General features: G+C 40.3%; 1 protein-coding gene across 2 annotated transcripts; it reads right to left on the reverse strand.

Moving 5' to 3' along the window:
- Positions 1-458: 458 nt before the first annotated feature.
- il17rel (interleukin 17 receptor E-like) lies at positions 459-16836 on the reverse strand. Of its 2 annotated transcripts, XM_037759827.1 has the most exons (18): positions 16468-16836; positions 14043-14070; positions 13155-13304; positions 11111-11217; positions 10492-10606; positions 10151-10195; positions 9106-9245; positions 7834-7905; positions 7672-7726; positions 7390-7553; positions 6700-6744; positions 4249-4306; positions 3906-4051; positions 3410-3469; positions 3252-3309; positions 1496-1627; positions 990-1046; positions 459-905 (listed from the first exon to the last, which is right to left on the reverse strand). In XM_037759827.1, exons 1-18 carry the CDS (start codon positions 16579-16581, stop codon positions 784-786), a joined length of 1668 nt encoding a protein of 555 aa, XP_037615755.1. In that variant the 5' UTR covers positions 16582-16836; the 3' UTR covers positions 459-783. The 2 variants fall into 2 exon arrangements, with proteins under 2 accessions (XP_037615755.1, XP_037615756.1); XM_037759828.1 differs by lacking the exon at positions 1496-1627.
- Between the last annotated feature and the right edge of the window lie 330 nt (positions 16837-17166).

The raw sequence follows: 17166 nt of genomic DNA on the forward strand, positions 1-17166 counted from the left end.
TGGGTGCTAATATACAGCCAAATTATGTGAATGTAAGAAAAATACGCAAAGGATTAAGGAAGTGGAGTGACACTCATGAGCAAACGCAGCAAACAGCAGTACTTGTCTGAACACGAGCGCAAACAAAGCAGTGTGAAAACTCATTTCTTGGAAACTGTTATGTTCAAAGGACACCTGTTTCCGATGTGGGCGGAGGCCCACATCCGAAACAGGTGGAGACAGGTGTGGACAAAATCAGACAAACACACAGAGGTGGTGATTAAACTCGCTGCTCCTGTTTGCTGTATAATGTCTATCATTTGGACATTATGTAAAGCTATGAATGATGTGTCACGTTTAGGGCTGTGAGTAATGTTTGCTTCTACTACAAGGAACATTAGATAAGATTTAAAGTTATGTACAGAAGTTCATCATGAAACATACATCATTTTCAAAAACTGTTAAAACATCAGGTTTACTTTCATATTTTGCATTTTTTTATTGAAAATATTAACTTAAATAAGAATGGGAACTGACTGTTTAGCTGCAAGCTGAATGAATATTTAAAATTTCAAAAAATGACAATATACGCGTTAACTCTCACCCAAACAGACAAACAGAATACATAAACAACAGCCACTAACTATACCAAGCAAATATACAGTAACATACATAACATTTGAAATTTCTGTGCCAACATTGTACGCTGTATTTAACAGAGAACTCGTTTGGTTTGTGTAACAACTTTACAGTTTTATGCTACACATTACAAGTTACACTTTTGACGGGAGCACCGTTCTTTGGTCAGTCAGAGATTAAGTTGGCCTTCTCGGTGTTCCCACACTGCGGTGAATCAGGTATGAGGAACCGTCCATGGAGAGCAGGTTGAGTTTCAAATACAGGGACTACACAGTCAGAAGAAGGAGCTGACAAAACAAAGGAGTGGGTTCAGCTTTCAGGTATTTGAAAATGCACGTGCTATGTTGTCAACAAAATTGTGATAACCTTACCTGTTTGCTTTTCAGAGATACAGCCTCCATTTATTTTTTGTTTCCTCCTCCGATACACTAAAATGGAATACAGGGGTAATCAGATGAGGAAATAAACCAACGCAATGATAAATTCACTGGCTGTTTTTTCATTCAAATGAGTTGTGCATGTTGCACTAGCCGATACATCTATGGCTCTTGCAATTTGAGGTTACTGTAAACCATCCATTGAGGTCTTGCTTTCAGTCCATATCCAGCCCATTGAAAAATGCATCAATCAAACTACTGTTGCAAACTTTGCAAACACTTTCATAATACTTTGTACAGTGGCAAATTAAAATATAAACTTTGTTTGCAAGCATTTCATGCAGGGCAAGCAAGTGTATAATTATTTTTGACATGGTGTGTGACTGTATAACTGTTTTTAAAATTGTGGTTAGTTCCCTCAAGTAAGTCTACAACATTGAAGCCTTAAATAAGAAGACAATACTGCAGTCATGAGCTTGATAGTGTAGTTTCCTACCTACCGGTTAACAGTACGTGGAGCACCAGAGTGATTGTTATGATGCCAGAGACGCAAACGGCAGCAGGTACGACGACCCAAGTCAAGTCCCAAGAGGCTCGACCGGAGATGACGGGTCTGAGGGGTGATGTTTCATCTGTGAAGATCATTTACAGCGTATAGTCTATTACACATAAGGCACTCGGTTGATAGGATTTCATATGTGGCTTTTAAAGGAATAGTTTGACATTTTGGGATATATGCTTCTGTGTTTTCTTGCCAAGAGTTACCAACAGAAGAGAAGATTGAGACAATACCAACCATTGAAATAGGGTAGGAGTAGACATTGAACTGTTTTCCGTGGTCATTTGACTAGTACAAAATGCTACACTGGTTACGGAAAATGAGCCGAACAAAGTTGTCACTCATCTGGCAAAGTGCTTTCCTCCGCTGTGACAAGAGTGTGTGGATGAAGAATTAAGTTGTCCAGCTCTCTATGCTTTGTAACGTTACTACTCCTCTGCTTATTTTTGCAAAACCTCACCAGTGAGTCCTCGACTTACCACAAGTCGGTTTAGTTTAAGCTGAAGTCAGCCCGCTACAACGGTCGCTGTAGGAGCTAAAGTGTGTATTTAGCTTGCTGTTTATTAATATTATATCATTATTATTATTATTATTATTATTATTATTATTATTATTATTATTATTATTATTATTATTTGTTTAGGCTGCACACGTTCTTTTGGTTATCATCACTTCATGGGTGTGGTTTCACCTACTTTTACCTGTTCACTTGGACCGCGGGAGTCAGACAAAGAGGTGGAGATAGGTTTAGATATTTTCTGTTGACCGTCACTTCACGTTACATACATTAGTTATTCCAGTTAGCCTTATTGTTTGTAATTCCTTTAATTTAATAAACGTCAAAACGCATCTGGACATTTGGACTTTTTGAAACGAGTCACACAGTAAAGAGCCTACTTCAGCCTCTTAGCAGTTTTTTAATTGCTAGCAGTCGCTACAATAGTCGCAATGGCAATAGCACACAAAAATGGCCGCCGCTTTGACCATCCTGCTACGTTGATTTGAAAGGGAATATCCGTTCTACTCCTATTCTATTTCTATGGTACCAACAGACAAACATGGTATCGGTCTTCTCATCTAACTCCTGTCAAGTAAGCAATATACAAATCTCCCAATTTTGTTTAAGTATTCCTATAAAGCTAGGTCTCTTGAGGATAACAAAACAATTATCTGTGTTTATCAGACTTTTGAAAGATGATACAACCAGTTTACATTCTGCTCCCCACAGTTTCTCAATGTTTTGAGTTCTCAATTATGCGTAAAGAAATTGGAGCTCAAATGCATCAAAGACGGTCTTCTTCCCTTCCTGCAGAGCCCTTGTGTTTACACATAGGGGTTTCATCCATCATTGAGCACTAAATTAAAGGAGAGTATACTATGCTGGTTATGGAGAATCCTTTTACTTTTCTAAATGATGCCAAGAAGCCACTTAGGGCAAAACTTCAGAGGCACTTCCATTTGTGATTAGCCTATTAGAGACTGTGTGACAGTAAACACATGGTCTATTACTGCTTCAAACCACGTTTAAAAAAAGAAGTAGTGGAGACCATTTGCACTTGATGTGGCGCCTCAGGTTGTGAATATTTAAAGAGAAAGGAAGGAAAAAAAAGAGTTGGGACCAAACAGGATGGGATGGGACCAGAAAAGAAGGATGAATCCATCTCTAGAGCAGTAAAGAGCAGTAAAAGCATACTTACTGCATTGCTCAAAACAGTGAATGACTGTGGCGCCAAACTTCACATCGAGCCTCTTCACCTATCCAAATACAAAAATGTGTGTTCAAAGTCATTGTCGGTCTAAATGTGAGGGAAGATGTCGTTTACCTCAAAGGACTCCACAAACTCCACAAACTTACCTGGAGACAAGAGTCACATTGTTCCCATGCCAGGTTTAAGTCGACAGCTTTATGTTTCTCCTGAGAAAGAGATAGAAGAAATAAAAAGCCTTAGGAGCTTTACTGGGCAGATGTTATGGAAGTTGTCATGGTTTCTCTTCTATGTGCTGTCAGCCTGTTCAGTAGTAATTCAGGAGAGAGATGCTTGATTAATGATCATTACAGTTTCATGTCAGAGTGCAAACACACAATGCTACCCGAGAACATGTTTCTACACATTTTAAGGTGCTAATGTTGGCAGATCCCTTTGATTGAAGGCGTAATTAAATAATAATTTATAACTTTGGTTATTATAAATAGTGTAACAGAAGACTTGTTGCTTCCCAGCAATAAAAAGGAAATATAAAACAAAAGAGTAATCAGATCCACAAGAAGCTGCTGTGCAATCATTGCAAGCATTAAAAGGTTTGCTGAAGCATGAAAATGAGATGAATAACATGTTCTGTGTGATACCTACCACATGCACGGTGTTTGTGTCGGTGATCTGGCACATTGTGGACCCTTCAGACCTCACACACAGCCCCACAGAAAACGTTGCGGTTATCTGTGACAACATCTTCACGTCTTCCTGACCCTGTCGTCTCGTCACAACCACCTCCCATGCTGGAAATGATTAGCTATCATTATAATGAGCAGTTTTACAACACTCCATTACATAATGTCTGTCATTATCATAGGATAATGAATATAATGATAAATGTGTCTCTAAAACGACTGTCAGGTAGATTTATTGCCTGACGGAGCCGTGCGATAATCACATAATAGGCTACTCATGATATGATTATGACAAAAAATGGTACCTTTGAATCTGGTATCAGCAAAGGGGCACCGGGTCCAGGACTGAGAGCCTGCAGAGAACTAAAGAGCATAGTACAGTTATATTTTGTAGTGCTCTTAATCCAACAGTTATATAAAGCTCATAAACATAACAACTTAGTCCTTAGAAAATAATCTAAATGTGACAATTTGCATTAAAGGTGCAGTGTGTAGGATCTGGCGGCAACTAGTGGTGAGGTTGTAGATTGCAACCAACTGAAACGTCTCCTGTGAGCCAAGTGTGTAGGAGAACTATGGTGGCTGACGTGAAAGCATGAATGGCCCTCTCTAGAGCCAGTGTTTGGTTTGTCTGTTCTGGGCTACTGTAGAAACATGGCGGCCAGCTCCATGAAGAGGACCCGCTTCGTATGTAGATATAAACGGCTCATTCTAAGGCAACAAAAACAAAATAAGTCTTATTTTCAGGTGATTCTACACTAAAGAAAACATACTTAATAATATTATATTGCATGTCTGCCAATAGATCCCTCTAAATGTCCCTCTCACTGTTCCTTTAACACATACTTTGTCCACATGAAATAGTTCCAGTGAACTGTTTAACCACTGAGGTAAATCAGTATGGAGAAACTGTAGATAACAATAGCAGCAGTACTTCTGTTTTGTGGTTAGGTTACCAGTTAACTCTCACTGCTGAGCTTTGCTAGAAAGATCAGGGTTTAAACAGCATTTCCTCTTTTGTGTTACTGTGGTTACCACAGTAAAAATCAGGTGTCCTTATATAGAAATGACCTGGCGTAGCAGAGGAAATGCTACTAGTGTTATTCCCAAAAAGTCATTTATTGTTTTTTATCCAATTTCTATCCCATTTTGTAGCTCTGTCACTCTATAGCTTACCATTAGGTCACTGGCAGAAACTTAAGCTATAGTGGGTGCTTGCGGTAGCTTCCTATTTGTCCTACATATGTTGTCCTAACTTAGTTTAGCACAAAGAGGGGTGGCTTTGGTATTTGTTTGTTTGAAATCAACCAGATATGACATGTTACTTAGTGAGCTTTAGAAGTGCTGGTAGGTGGATTCTGTTACCCTTAGACAGACAAAGGCTAGCTGTTTCCCTGTTTCCAGTATTTGTGCAGAGCTAAGCTAACCAGTTGCTAGCTGAAGCTTCATATTTAATGTACAAACATGAGAGTGATATCAATTTGTTCATCTAACTCTGGGCAAGAAAGCAAACAGGTGTATTTCCCAACATGTTGAAACTATTCCTTAAACACAGAGCTAAGTTATTTGAACTGACGCTGATATATCTACTACGCTAGCCTTCACAAAAACAACAGTTGCACAACAGCAGCCAGAACTACGGTGGCCAACGTGAAAATGGGAATGCCACTATCTAGAGCCAGTGTTTGATTTGTCCGTTCTGGGCTACTGTAGAAACATGGCAGCCAGCTCTGTGAAGAGGACCCGCTCCCTATGGAGATATAAACGGCTCATTCTAAGGTACCGAAAACACAACCATTCTTATTTTCAGATGATTGTACACTAGAGAAAACATACTTCCATCCATCCATTATCTGTAACTGCTTATCCTATTCAGGGTTGCGGGGGGGGCTGGAGATTTAGACATTAGACGGGACATTTAGAGTCAACAATGAACCTAACCTGCATGTCTTTGGACTGTGAGAACCCGGAGAAACCCTACGCTAACACAGGGAGAACATGCTAACTCCACACAGAAGGGCCTCAAGCTGGGTTTGATTTCTGCCAATAGATCCCCCTAAATGTTACATACGTATGTTCTTTTAACACATTATACCACACCCACATCAAATAGTTCCAGTGAACTGTTTAACCACTGTTTTGAATCAGAACTGAGAAACTGTAGCCATAGCAGCAGGACTTCCCTTCTGTGGTTAGGTTACCAGTTAACTCTCACTGCTTCTTTTCTACACACTATGACACTATGGTGTCCTTATATATAGTAATGAACTGGCATAGCAGAGGAAATGCTAGTAGTGTTATTCCCAAACAGAGGTATTTATTATAACATTTTCTCATCTACCTCAAGACAAGAATGCAAATAAGTATATTTCCTAACATGTCAAACTATTCCTTAAACACAGAGCTACAGCTCTACTACAGTTTAGCAACAGTTCCATAGCAGCAGCCATGTTGACATGTCATTGCAGGGTAAACACAGGTGTATTAATAATACTGATTATGGCCCTGTTCCATTTAGGCCCTGGTATTGTGTATGTTAGCTCACTGGAATGGCTGTGACACAAATTATGATTGATTTGATCAATTACACCTGTGTTTATTCCACAGCTGGTGGAAACAGTATCTCAGTGTAATCAGACATGAGTACAGCATAATCAAAGAGTGGTACTGTATCAACAATAACATGATTAATGTCAGTCCTGTTGTTTCTCTACAGTGAAGCTCCTGAAGAGCCAAAGGGGGAAAGTGATCATTACCTTCATGCACAGCTGAGGGTGTGGATCCACTTTGGAAAATGTTATCTGAAAAGCAAAAATTTATGAAATAGTTATTAATGAAATACAAAGAGCAGCACATTTAGGTCAGCTAGGTTCATCTTTCAGACGGGAGACTCTCTGCGTCACTGGCTATTTTTATATTCACAGACAATTCCCTTCTCAAATGACACGCCTCAGGTTTAATCCGATGATCTCTGATCAGAAAACAATCTCAGGTTTGTTTAGGGATTAACAGGCGCGCAGGCTCTCCCTTCGTTCTTGCAACAAGCAAGTGTTTGGATAAGCTTTATATGGGTCTGACTCAACATTTATATGAACTTAAGCAAGATGTTCGAATAAACTTATTCTCACTTTGAATCATTTTAAAAGGAACTCCTTTAGATGCCTGGCAAAGTGCTATATTACAGTTCACTTTAATATGTAAACACTTTTCTTTGACATCATATGTGCAAGATGAAACATAGTGTTACTTCCAAAGAAAACTCTGCTGTCGTCATGAATTCTTTCCTCCGTATAAAGTGTGCTCAGTCATTGAGCAAGACGTCAGCAGAATGATGTCATACTTTGCTTAGCGTATAAACACCAACTTTATGTGATTTGTGAGAACAAGCAGCCAGAAACCTCGCAAGGTAAACACAACTGCAGTTTCAACATGTCAGAGACGTGTACCTTTTCTCTGCTGACATTCCTTGAGGCGTGAGGCAGATCCACGCAGACGTTGTCCTCTCTTTTCTGACACAACGCGACGACAGCAGCCACTGGACAGGCGGACTCCCATGAAAGCGTCTCCTCAAGTGGGTCAAAGTTAATTCCAAACCACAGCTCCTCGAGACCTGCACGCGGGGGAAGTCACAATCTTTACAGATGATATGGTATCAGTTCTGAAGTATTACAGCACACGCTCAGTTTACTACGGAACTTTCCGTGATTGAAAGCAATCGAGTGACTCACGGTCTTTGAAGGGGCAGACCTGGACTCTGGGGGCGTCCATCATGGCTGACCATCCCTGTGAGGAATGTATGAGCAAAGGTTCAATCCCTTTTTCCTGGAAGTGATTACGAATAGAAACACATCATAAGTGCCTAAAATGAGGAGTGTTGGCAGACACTTTACCTCGATGCAGAGGCAGGGCAAAGGTCGGGAGTAGGGGAGGGTGGCGCTCTTTACGGGTTCCCCCTTCTTCATCTGGAAGGTAAACACAGCTTTATAACATGTTTCCATCTTTCTTTTGGCATGTGTTTGAAGCTTCTTAAGGATTCCTGAGTCACATGATTGATGAGCCACATTTTTCACTGGCAGAGTCTGATAAAAGCGAGCTGGGAGAGTTTCCCAAGAGGTTTCAAACTGAGCATCCCCTCTAAGTCTTCCATGAAGTAGTGAATACTTGTTAATATTAATTATATATCAGAAGACAGCATTGCATTAGTCACATTCACCTTTGAAGGGAGTGAGTCAATGAGTGAGTTGATTTAACCTTTGCATATTTGACTGACTCACTCCCTGGTTAACAGGTGAAAGGATTTAAGGGACAAAGGGCAATCTGACATCCAAAAATCATTTAGGGATGGTCAGAGTACTGTTGAAGAATGTATGGATGTTTAATTTTAATAGAAACCTGCCTATTTTAAAGGGACTATTTGTAACTTTCAGAAATGCTTGTTAACAGCGACACCTGTGGCCGTTAAGTCAACGAAAGTCAGCGTCCTGTTGCTTGCGCTCGCACTTGTGCTCGCTCTACATAGACATGAAGGAGCATCACTCAACACAGTGAGGCGACACACGTCAGCTAAAAGCACAATATCACTCTATATTTCAGCTGCTTGGCAGTAATGTTAGCTGACCAGACGAAGGTCTCTCCATGAATCAATGCTGATCCTAGTATTGGCTTTTCCTGCTTCAGCCTCCCGACCGCGGCCGGCGGGAACAGAAGAGACACTGGAGTTTTGGTCGGAGACGATAACGTTTCTCTCTGTGGAGCCCCGTCACTTCACAAGACACGGGAAACCTCTGTTGGTCTGGAGGAGCTGCAGCAGTTATTTCTGCACAAACGTCCACTGTACATTCACTAGATATTCTCAGAGCTACGAAGTCTTCTGCAGTGTGTAGTGAGTGCACATGCACGTGTAGAGGTGGAGCGAGACAGCGAGAACGCGCACGGTGTCTGAGTGAAGGCAAGCAGGCAGAGGAGCAGAGACTCCGGCCACACGCGAGCGCGCATATGCGAGCGCGCAAGGGAAACCGACCCAATAGATTTATATGTGTAAGAAGTTACAAACAGTCCCTTTAAGTGACGATAATGGTATTACAAAAATGGAAGTTCATATTCAATATTAACCCACAAAAAGTGATTGAGATCGTCAGCTTCCAATAAACAGAGGCACTAACCAGTGCACTGGCCCCTGTGCCAACGCAGATGAAATCCTTATGACACAGTCGGAGGTAGTAGTCGTGATCTTCCAGCATGTCTGACACACTGACGCTCAGCTCCTTCCTCTGTGGGTTTACATCATATGACAGCCTGCCAGCTGAACGAGACAGAGGTCAATGTTAGTGAGAGGTTTTCATCTCGGCCACAGGTACATGTGAGGGGCTACATTAGGTTTCCAGGTTAGGTGTTCCACTATAGGTGTTGGTACCTCTTAAGAGGTTGCAAGATCAATCTGAGGGGTCATACTAAGGCTGGGCGATCCAGGTATCATGATATAAGCACATGCTAACTCAAATTTCTAAAAAAATCTGATCAAACTCAGTTATTATTATGAAACTATTGTCTTAATATGATTATTCTGTATTTGTATGCATGCATGTAAACATAGTCAGTGTATAGCTGGGAATATTTATTTTTTTTCTCTATAATTTCACCTCAAACTGATATGTTCATTTTGCACTAAAGTTCTGAATTAAATGAGAAAATACTCAAATTAAATATTATTTGACAAGTATTTAAATCACACAGGATTATAGAAAAATCGAGTTTACCATGTGGTTATTTCATATAGACTATTTATTTATTGAATTACCAGAAGACATGCTATATTGTGATATATATCGTTATTGAGATATGAAATGACCTATATGGTGATAGAAAATGTTGGCCATATCGCCCAGCCCTCGGTCATACCATGAAGAAAAAGATCTGTAACAAAATTATGTTTATTTTTCTGGCTTTTTTCCAATTTTTTTTTCTTGTTAAATACTGGATAGTTTTACTTCTTCAGGCTTCTAGAATTGATTCAAATGAAACAAACTCTCAGATTATTTTTTTTAGGGCTAACTCACTGACATATAAAACCTAGAAAAGATCGTAACTAGACTTGGCTTTGTTTTATAGGCTAAACAGACAAAAGGGTTGGAGACCATGGCTTATAATACTGTATGTTAGATATAATGATGCATTGCCTAGTTCAGTTAAAACAAAGTATGTACTCACTGATGCATTCTGGGACGTGTCTTCGCAAATCTTCACTGATGCATTCTGTGGAGAAATGGAGCAAAGATTACAGCAAGACAAATGTGACATATTCCCTGCATGTGCAGCTTTTACATAATATCCACCTACTACAGTTTTCTCCTTTATGAATCATTTACATCATCTTAACATAAATGTGGATCAAAGTCACCTGTTCCTAACAATTACAAGGAAATACTTCAGAGTAATTATTGACCTAATGTATTTACTATGTAATCCATTCCATCTTCAGCTACTTAATGTCCTGTTTGCTCCTTTGAGTGCGTGTTTGCATGTTTATGGAAACACGCATGTGTTCTCACCTGGAGCATCATAGGTGCCTGTCCAGGTTACGCCGCAGTAGCTCGGCACTGTTTTCACTGTTACTTGCACGTGTTGGCTCGCAGAAATGTCAGCGCAATCATTCTCAACTTCCACCTTCAGGGAAAGGGCAAATAAGAACATGTGGTCACACGTCTGCCATGGTTCGGAAATGTCATCGTGGAAACTGTTTAGACCCATATCAAGCTACAAAACCTGGATTATGTGATGCGGAAACTTTCACTGTCAAATTCGCAACTGTTCTAGCCTGTGTTTTTAGAATTGATAGCTTAAATATGATGTAAAAAAAAATCAAAGTAATTGCCTTTTAAACTATAAAGTCATGACTGATTTGTCATCTGACATTTTTTTCTGTCTTTAAATGGAAAAATCATCTTTCACGTGTGCTCAAGAATTTGAGAAACGCAACCAAACTTCCACATGTTGCAGAAAAAATATCGTCATGAATCTGCTGTTTTGGCAGTGTAATTTCATCCCTTAAACTCCTATTTCCTGTATGCATTTGCTTGTTTACAAAGAAAGGTTGTTCTTGCATCACACAAATTATGACAAAATATCCCCAAAAAAGTAAAATGATGCCTGTGGTGCTGTTAAGAGGACCTGCTTTCCAGATATTCTTTCTCTCGACTCTCTCCTGAAGCTGATCATTCGGCAGTCAGCCATCATCCCTGCAGTGACGGTGCAGATGGACACGCCATGGATGGACTCTGGAGAGAAAAATATATCAAAGTCAGAAGCCAGCAGAGGGCTTGAAGAGTTGTCAAACAGTAACTGGCTAGTTAACGATTCAGAAACTATTTATGCAATTCACGTTGAGTCGGCATTACTTTAGGTGTCATGCAGGAAGAACAGTGGTTCACGTTTTATTGGCTGAGTGGACTTGGATCAAAAGGGATTTCCCCGCTTCGGCCCGGGCAGCGAGGAAATCCAAAGAGATTATTTTCATAATGTGCTGCAGATATGTTTCATGTGTCTGCCGGCATGTGAGTTATGACCCCACACCTTATCAGATCAAGTTTGTGTGCGAAATCAGGAACAGACAACGTCATCTGACATACCCATGACGCAAAAGCAGAAGTTTGATCATGGAAAGTAGTTAGTTTTATGAATGAGACTTCCTTCACTGTTATCTGCACTTTCCCCAACCCTTTTAAATGTGTCATCAGTAATAACCACATGTAACCACAACTAGTCCCAAGTTGGCTAAAGAGTTGCATTTAAAACTTCCTCAGTAAGATTAAGTTCAATAAGTTTAGTCACAACTTCTATCGGCGTGAGGGTCAGTTAAAGAGAGAAAATAAAGACAATGGGGATAATAGGCAGCCACAGATAGCTAACGCAATGCATGAATACTGTGTAGGTTAGGGGCCTGTTCCTGATTAGGACCTTATTTCTGCAGCAGTCACTCCATCACTGCTTGTGTGAGGGGGTAATGTACTGTAAGATGTTTCTGGTTTGAAACAAAATTCAAGTTTTAGATGCCTTTAACATCTTTTAAGCTACGCTGATGACATACATTTGTGTTTGTAGAAAGATTGTTGCGCTCTGTGTTAAAAAAAAGTATTTTACTTACATTACTGTCATTACTTAGTATTGCTCCATCAAAGGTACCTTTAAACAACTCTAATTCCACCACAAAAAGGTGTGTGAATGACAAATAAAGCGTGTAATAAGTTCTTGCTTCTTGCTTTAGGCGTGTCATTTTCAACCCATGTAGTTGACTGTAATGAAAATACATCTGCGTGAATATGCTACGACCAGAGCTAGTGACGTAGAATACAAAAGGAGAAAGACTGCTTATGGTGGGTGGAAGGGGAAGTGGATGGGTCCAACAAACACAGGACTTTCAACTAGGACACCACTGTTTGAGACCGGTGTTTTGTTTTGTACGTTACATTAGTGACATTTGTCACATGTTTTGTAGTGACATGTTTTCCGTACTTGTGTTACATTGATCTGTATGTATTTTACAGAGTTTGCATACTTATTTTATGATGTTTTTCCTAAACCTAACTAAGTGGTTTTGTTGCCTAAACTTAGGTGAGTTGTTTTGTTGCCCCCTGCTGGCACTGCACCTTCATACACACGTGTATAATATTCACGCCTCGGCGAGACAAAACGTGACACTGACACGTGGTCTATTACACGCTTAGGCTTAACACCGACTTGAGCAGTCAGTCTACGGTTTGGAGGTATTTACTGACCATCAAGAGCTAACTAGGCAAAACCCCGGTGATCCCTGGATTATCAGTGGCTAACGTTAGCACGCCAGCTAAGAAGACACAACATGGCACAAAACACTTATTACAAACAAACAAATCTCAAGAATCTGGGGGATCTGGTTCATATTTTAAGGTAATACTGTATAACAAGGTGTTAGAATCTGGCTTCACTAACGTTATACATTTCCCTGCTAAATGCACTCACTTAAAAATGTCGCAATAAGTTGTTCCAAAAACGACTAACTAATGTGCTGTTCTGAGCTGTTCTGTGCTGTTCTGTGTTCTGATGTTCTGTTCATCAAAGTTAAAAATGGTCAATGTAGGAAAAACTGGTCAACCAGATGGACAACTCAGCGGCAACCAAATGCCATTTTTTGATAAAAGAATTTAGTAAATGTTGTGTATTCGTCACATTGACATACCAGTACGTTGTAATGTGGTTTTGATTCTGAGGTGTAGCGAGCACTTCTGCCTCCTCTCACAACTCATGACTGTGGAGAGGCTGATGTTGTGGAAGACTGAGGAGGAGTTGAGACCTTCAGCGGGGTTCTGACACGCAGGTGGAAACCAATCTACACAGGACAGGGCCGGAGAAAACAATACATGTAATATCTCATCTTTCAGGGCACATACTGACACATAATTAAGACAAAAACACAGATGCAATCATGTTGTCTTGTCACAGAACAGTCACATAGTCATACCAAAAATTGGACTGGAGAGGATAGAAAAATTGATACCAAAAATTGGCAACAATTTGATTATGTTCCGGCTCTGTGTTTCTGCGGTCACCCACCCAATTCACTGCAAGTTATCACACTGGGTGTGTGCTTCCACGGAAAGAGGTTGCCATGTCAAATGAATGTGTTATTTCTTCCTCTATATTCCTCATTGAAAAGAACAAAACACACCAACATTTCCTCCATCATTGTCTGCCATGCACAGCATCGTGATTTCTCTTTAGTACTTCTTCAAATCCACACGCTCTGGATGGAAACCGTTCAGTTTTAACACCAACGAGTGCGTTCAATGGTTTCATTTGACGCCCACACGCCTGTCAGGTGTGTTTTGCATGGAAAGGTTAGAATAACATATCAGGTATTTATTTTCATAGCATAATTATGCATTTAACGTTTCTCACACCTCATGGTAGGTGGGGCACTTCAGATGCCCAAAAATGATTTGTGTTTCAATAGGATGTTTTAGTGTCTTTAATGTGGTTTTATATACTTTTTCAGCCCTGCCTTGAATGCAGTTTCTTTGGCAACACCATGATTGCAGATGTGATGTAGCAGCTGTGCGTGACTCACTGTCTGGCTTGGTCCTGCAGTGAAGACCCTGCAAAGAGAGAGAGAAAAAGAGAGAGTGAGACACCCTATAACTCTTTTCTGTTAATCCTCTTGAGTAGATGCTCCATTAATAACATAATTCTTAACAAAGAGAACAAAGGTAGCAGCGCTCCAGAACAGGGAATTACCGGACAATAAGGAGCTTTTTACATCCTCATTGCTCCTTTTTGTTGCACTTTGTTATGGTCCAAACACCATAACAAAGGGTAAATCTATCTATTAATCAGTTACTCCACTTGTCTTGTTGTGCTTTTATCTGGCAGTTGCAACAAGAGTCTGTGCTAACTTTATATGAAGTTAAATTGCACAGTGGTGCAAAACATGCAACATCACCAAGGTATAATTTGTCTAGGCTCACTTCCAAAACTTTGTAAAATACATCCTTGTTCAATGTTTACGCATCAGCCAGGAAATATGTTGAAACTCTTCCAGACATCCACACTATTCCTGCACCCAGTGATGACTGACGGTGTTACAGTATGCTTTCATGACGTGTCAATTATCACTGAATGCTCCTAGGTTTTGCTAAATAAGGTAAAAATCCATATCAGCACAACTCACATTGGAGTCACATCTGGAAGAAAATATTGGGATATTTGGGTGTTATTAGCTGCTACAAGAAGACCTTAAAGATCACATATTGTAAAAAGTGAGTTTTTTTTTTATTATAAAGCAGGTTTAAGTGCTATATAAATTCTGTATCTCAATCCATGGAGAAACACATGCAGCCCGTATTCAGAAACTGTGCCTTTAAACGAGCCGCCAGAATTTCTGTAACTTTGTGATGTCACAACTGTGCAACATTTCACATTTTTAACGTAAATGTTCGGAATGTGTCCCAGTTTATTGGTGCCTTCAAATGAAACTGGTGAGCTTGTGTTTACAACATGGGAAGTCGTGTACACAATATGCTCGGCGTTTAAGTGGTTAAGTCGTGAGAACATCGCTGCTAAGCAACGGCAATATTAACGTTATCGTCGGCGTCTAGAAGCCACAGAGGCTAACAATTTAGCAAGCTAGCAAGTAGGTAACATAACGCAGGAAATGCAAAGGCATAACGACAGAGGAGAAAGATGATGCCGTTGGGAATATCAACACTTTCCTCAAACATATTATAAAATTACCAAAAAAACAATATACGACTAAAATTACAATATATTAACTTATTATGCACCGAAAAATTTACTTCCGTGGCCTGACTTCCATGGAGCTTTCAGAAACTTTCCACTTAGGGTGTCGTGAATACCACAAGAGGGGGGCGTTGATATGGACTCATCTCGTAAACACGGTAAACACCACCCCATTTGAAGGCACCATATTTCCGGTAGCATAGTATGTGAATGACATCAGCTGACAGGAAGTTAACAGGGACACAAGCTGTTGCCTAGCAACGCAATTCCGTTGAACACCACCCTATTTGAAGACACCATATTTCCAGTAGCAGTGTATGTGAATGACATCAGCTGACAGGAAGTTAACAGGGACACAAGCTGTTGCCTATCAACGCAATTCCGTTGAAATGCACTAATACAGAGCAATTCAGACAGAGGGTAAATACAGGCATATTCATGCAGACAGAATGAGGAAAATGCATGTTTTTTTTAACATTACAGCATGTAAACATGTTCTAGTAGAAACACAAAATACAATTATGAACCTGAAAATGAGCACGATATGGGACCTTTAATTTATGTTTTTTTTAGTGCATATACCTGTAGAAACTCACAAAAGAGAAAGAATAGTGACTTTATTGTGCGCTTGCAACATGGAGGAAGTAGTATCAGAGTATGTAAGTGTGTTAAGGTCACTGAGACAGAAGTAAACAGGCAAGTGTTGTCTATCCACTCTCCACACAATTACATTTACATGCAGCTCTTTTGGTTTCCTCCTGAGGCTTGAGTAAATGATATATTGAGTAATACTGTATGGGATACAAAAAACTACTGTACCCTTCAAGGACTAGACAACAGCTCCCTCAACATGCATGCTTGCAGAACAATATGCATGCTCACCTTTGCATGATGTATCCTAATAAAAATGTTTCAGTGAGTGAATAGGTGAGTCACACAGGAAGTTGTGTGTGTCGGGAATACCTCAAATGCCCTGTTACCTGAAACTGTGTAGAAGAGTTATTAATAGTAGTTTTACAGGTAGTAGTGGTAGACGTACTAGTAGTAGCACAGAAATGATGATAGACATGGGTGTCTTTCTTTCCCCTGCTTGAAACAAGACAATAAGCAGCCATAATACTATAGTGTAGTATTAGCAGCCGCATCAGCAGAAACACTAGGAGGTAATACCAGGACACAGCTATATTTAGCAGCTCACAGACAATCTGTCAGTGTCTGACAGTTTGTTGTTAATGTTCCTGAGGATGCAGTTTTACCTGAGAACACCTGGTGCCACATGTCTCTATCCTCTCCAGTCCTGTGCTTTCTGCTGCAGCTCCATTCATACCCAAACAATAGTGAGACATCAGCAGGGCAATCCACAGGACCATTTTCACTCGCCAGCACTAACACACAGACTTCTTCTTCTTCTCTGCTTCTCTGGGTGCTGTAATATGTTTCTTCTTCTTCTTCTTCTTCTTCTTGATATTCGTCTTCTTCTCTCCTTTCCCGCTTGGTGCTGAGTGTCAGGGTCAGATGAGGCTTAGCTTGGTGTGACAGGTAGCTGGATGGTGAGGAGGTCCTCCTGAGTGTGAGGATACCCAGAGTGTGGTGTACTGGGGCAGAGCCAAGCACACAGTGCCAGACACACGCTGCTGAAAAGGTATTTAAATGAGTGGAGGCGGGGCTTCAGGGTGGTGAGACACAAACATTGGGGCTTTTCCTCTTCATTCTTCTAATCAACATTTCCAATAAGGTTTTAGTTTCATTCACACACTGCACATCCCTGTACCTTCTTCATATCATTTATAATTGGCACTAATGACACACTTTAAAATGTTCTATTTGACTTGCGCATTGAACTGTAACTAAGTGGCAATGGTACTATCCCTGCCACCACCACACCCACCAGACACACCAACAGACCAACAGTAACAGAAAGTCTGTATCAGCATTTACTGGAAATGGGCAAAATT

The sequence above is a fragment of the Sebastes umbrosus genome, chromosome 23 (assembly GCF_015220745.1).
Source record: "Sebastes umbrosus isolate fSebUmb1 chromosome 23, fSebUmb1.pri, whole genome shotgun sequence".
Classification (NCBI taxonomy): Eukaryota; Metazoa; Chordata; class Actinopteri; order Perciformes; family Sebastidae; genus Sebastes; species Sebastes umbrosus.

Coding starts and splice junctions, on each gene's coding strand:
- il17rel (XM_037759827.1), bottom strand. CDS start 16,581: ATGGTCCTGTGGATTGCCCTGCTGATGTCTCACTATTGTTTGGGTATG. Junction 11,218..13,154: donor AACCACATTACAACGTACTG/GTATGTCAATGT, acceptor TTTTCTCTCCAG/AGTCCATCCATGGCGTGTCC. Junction 9,246..10,150: donor ACACGTCCCAGAATGCATCA/GTGAGTACATAC, acceptor TGTCTCGTTCAG/CTGGCAGGCTGTCATATGAT.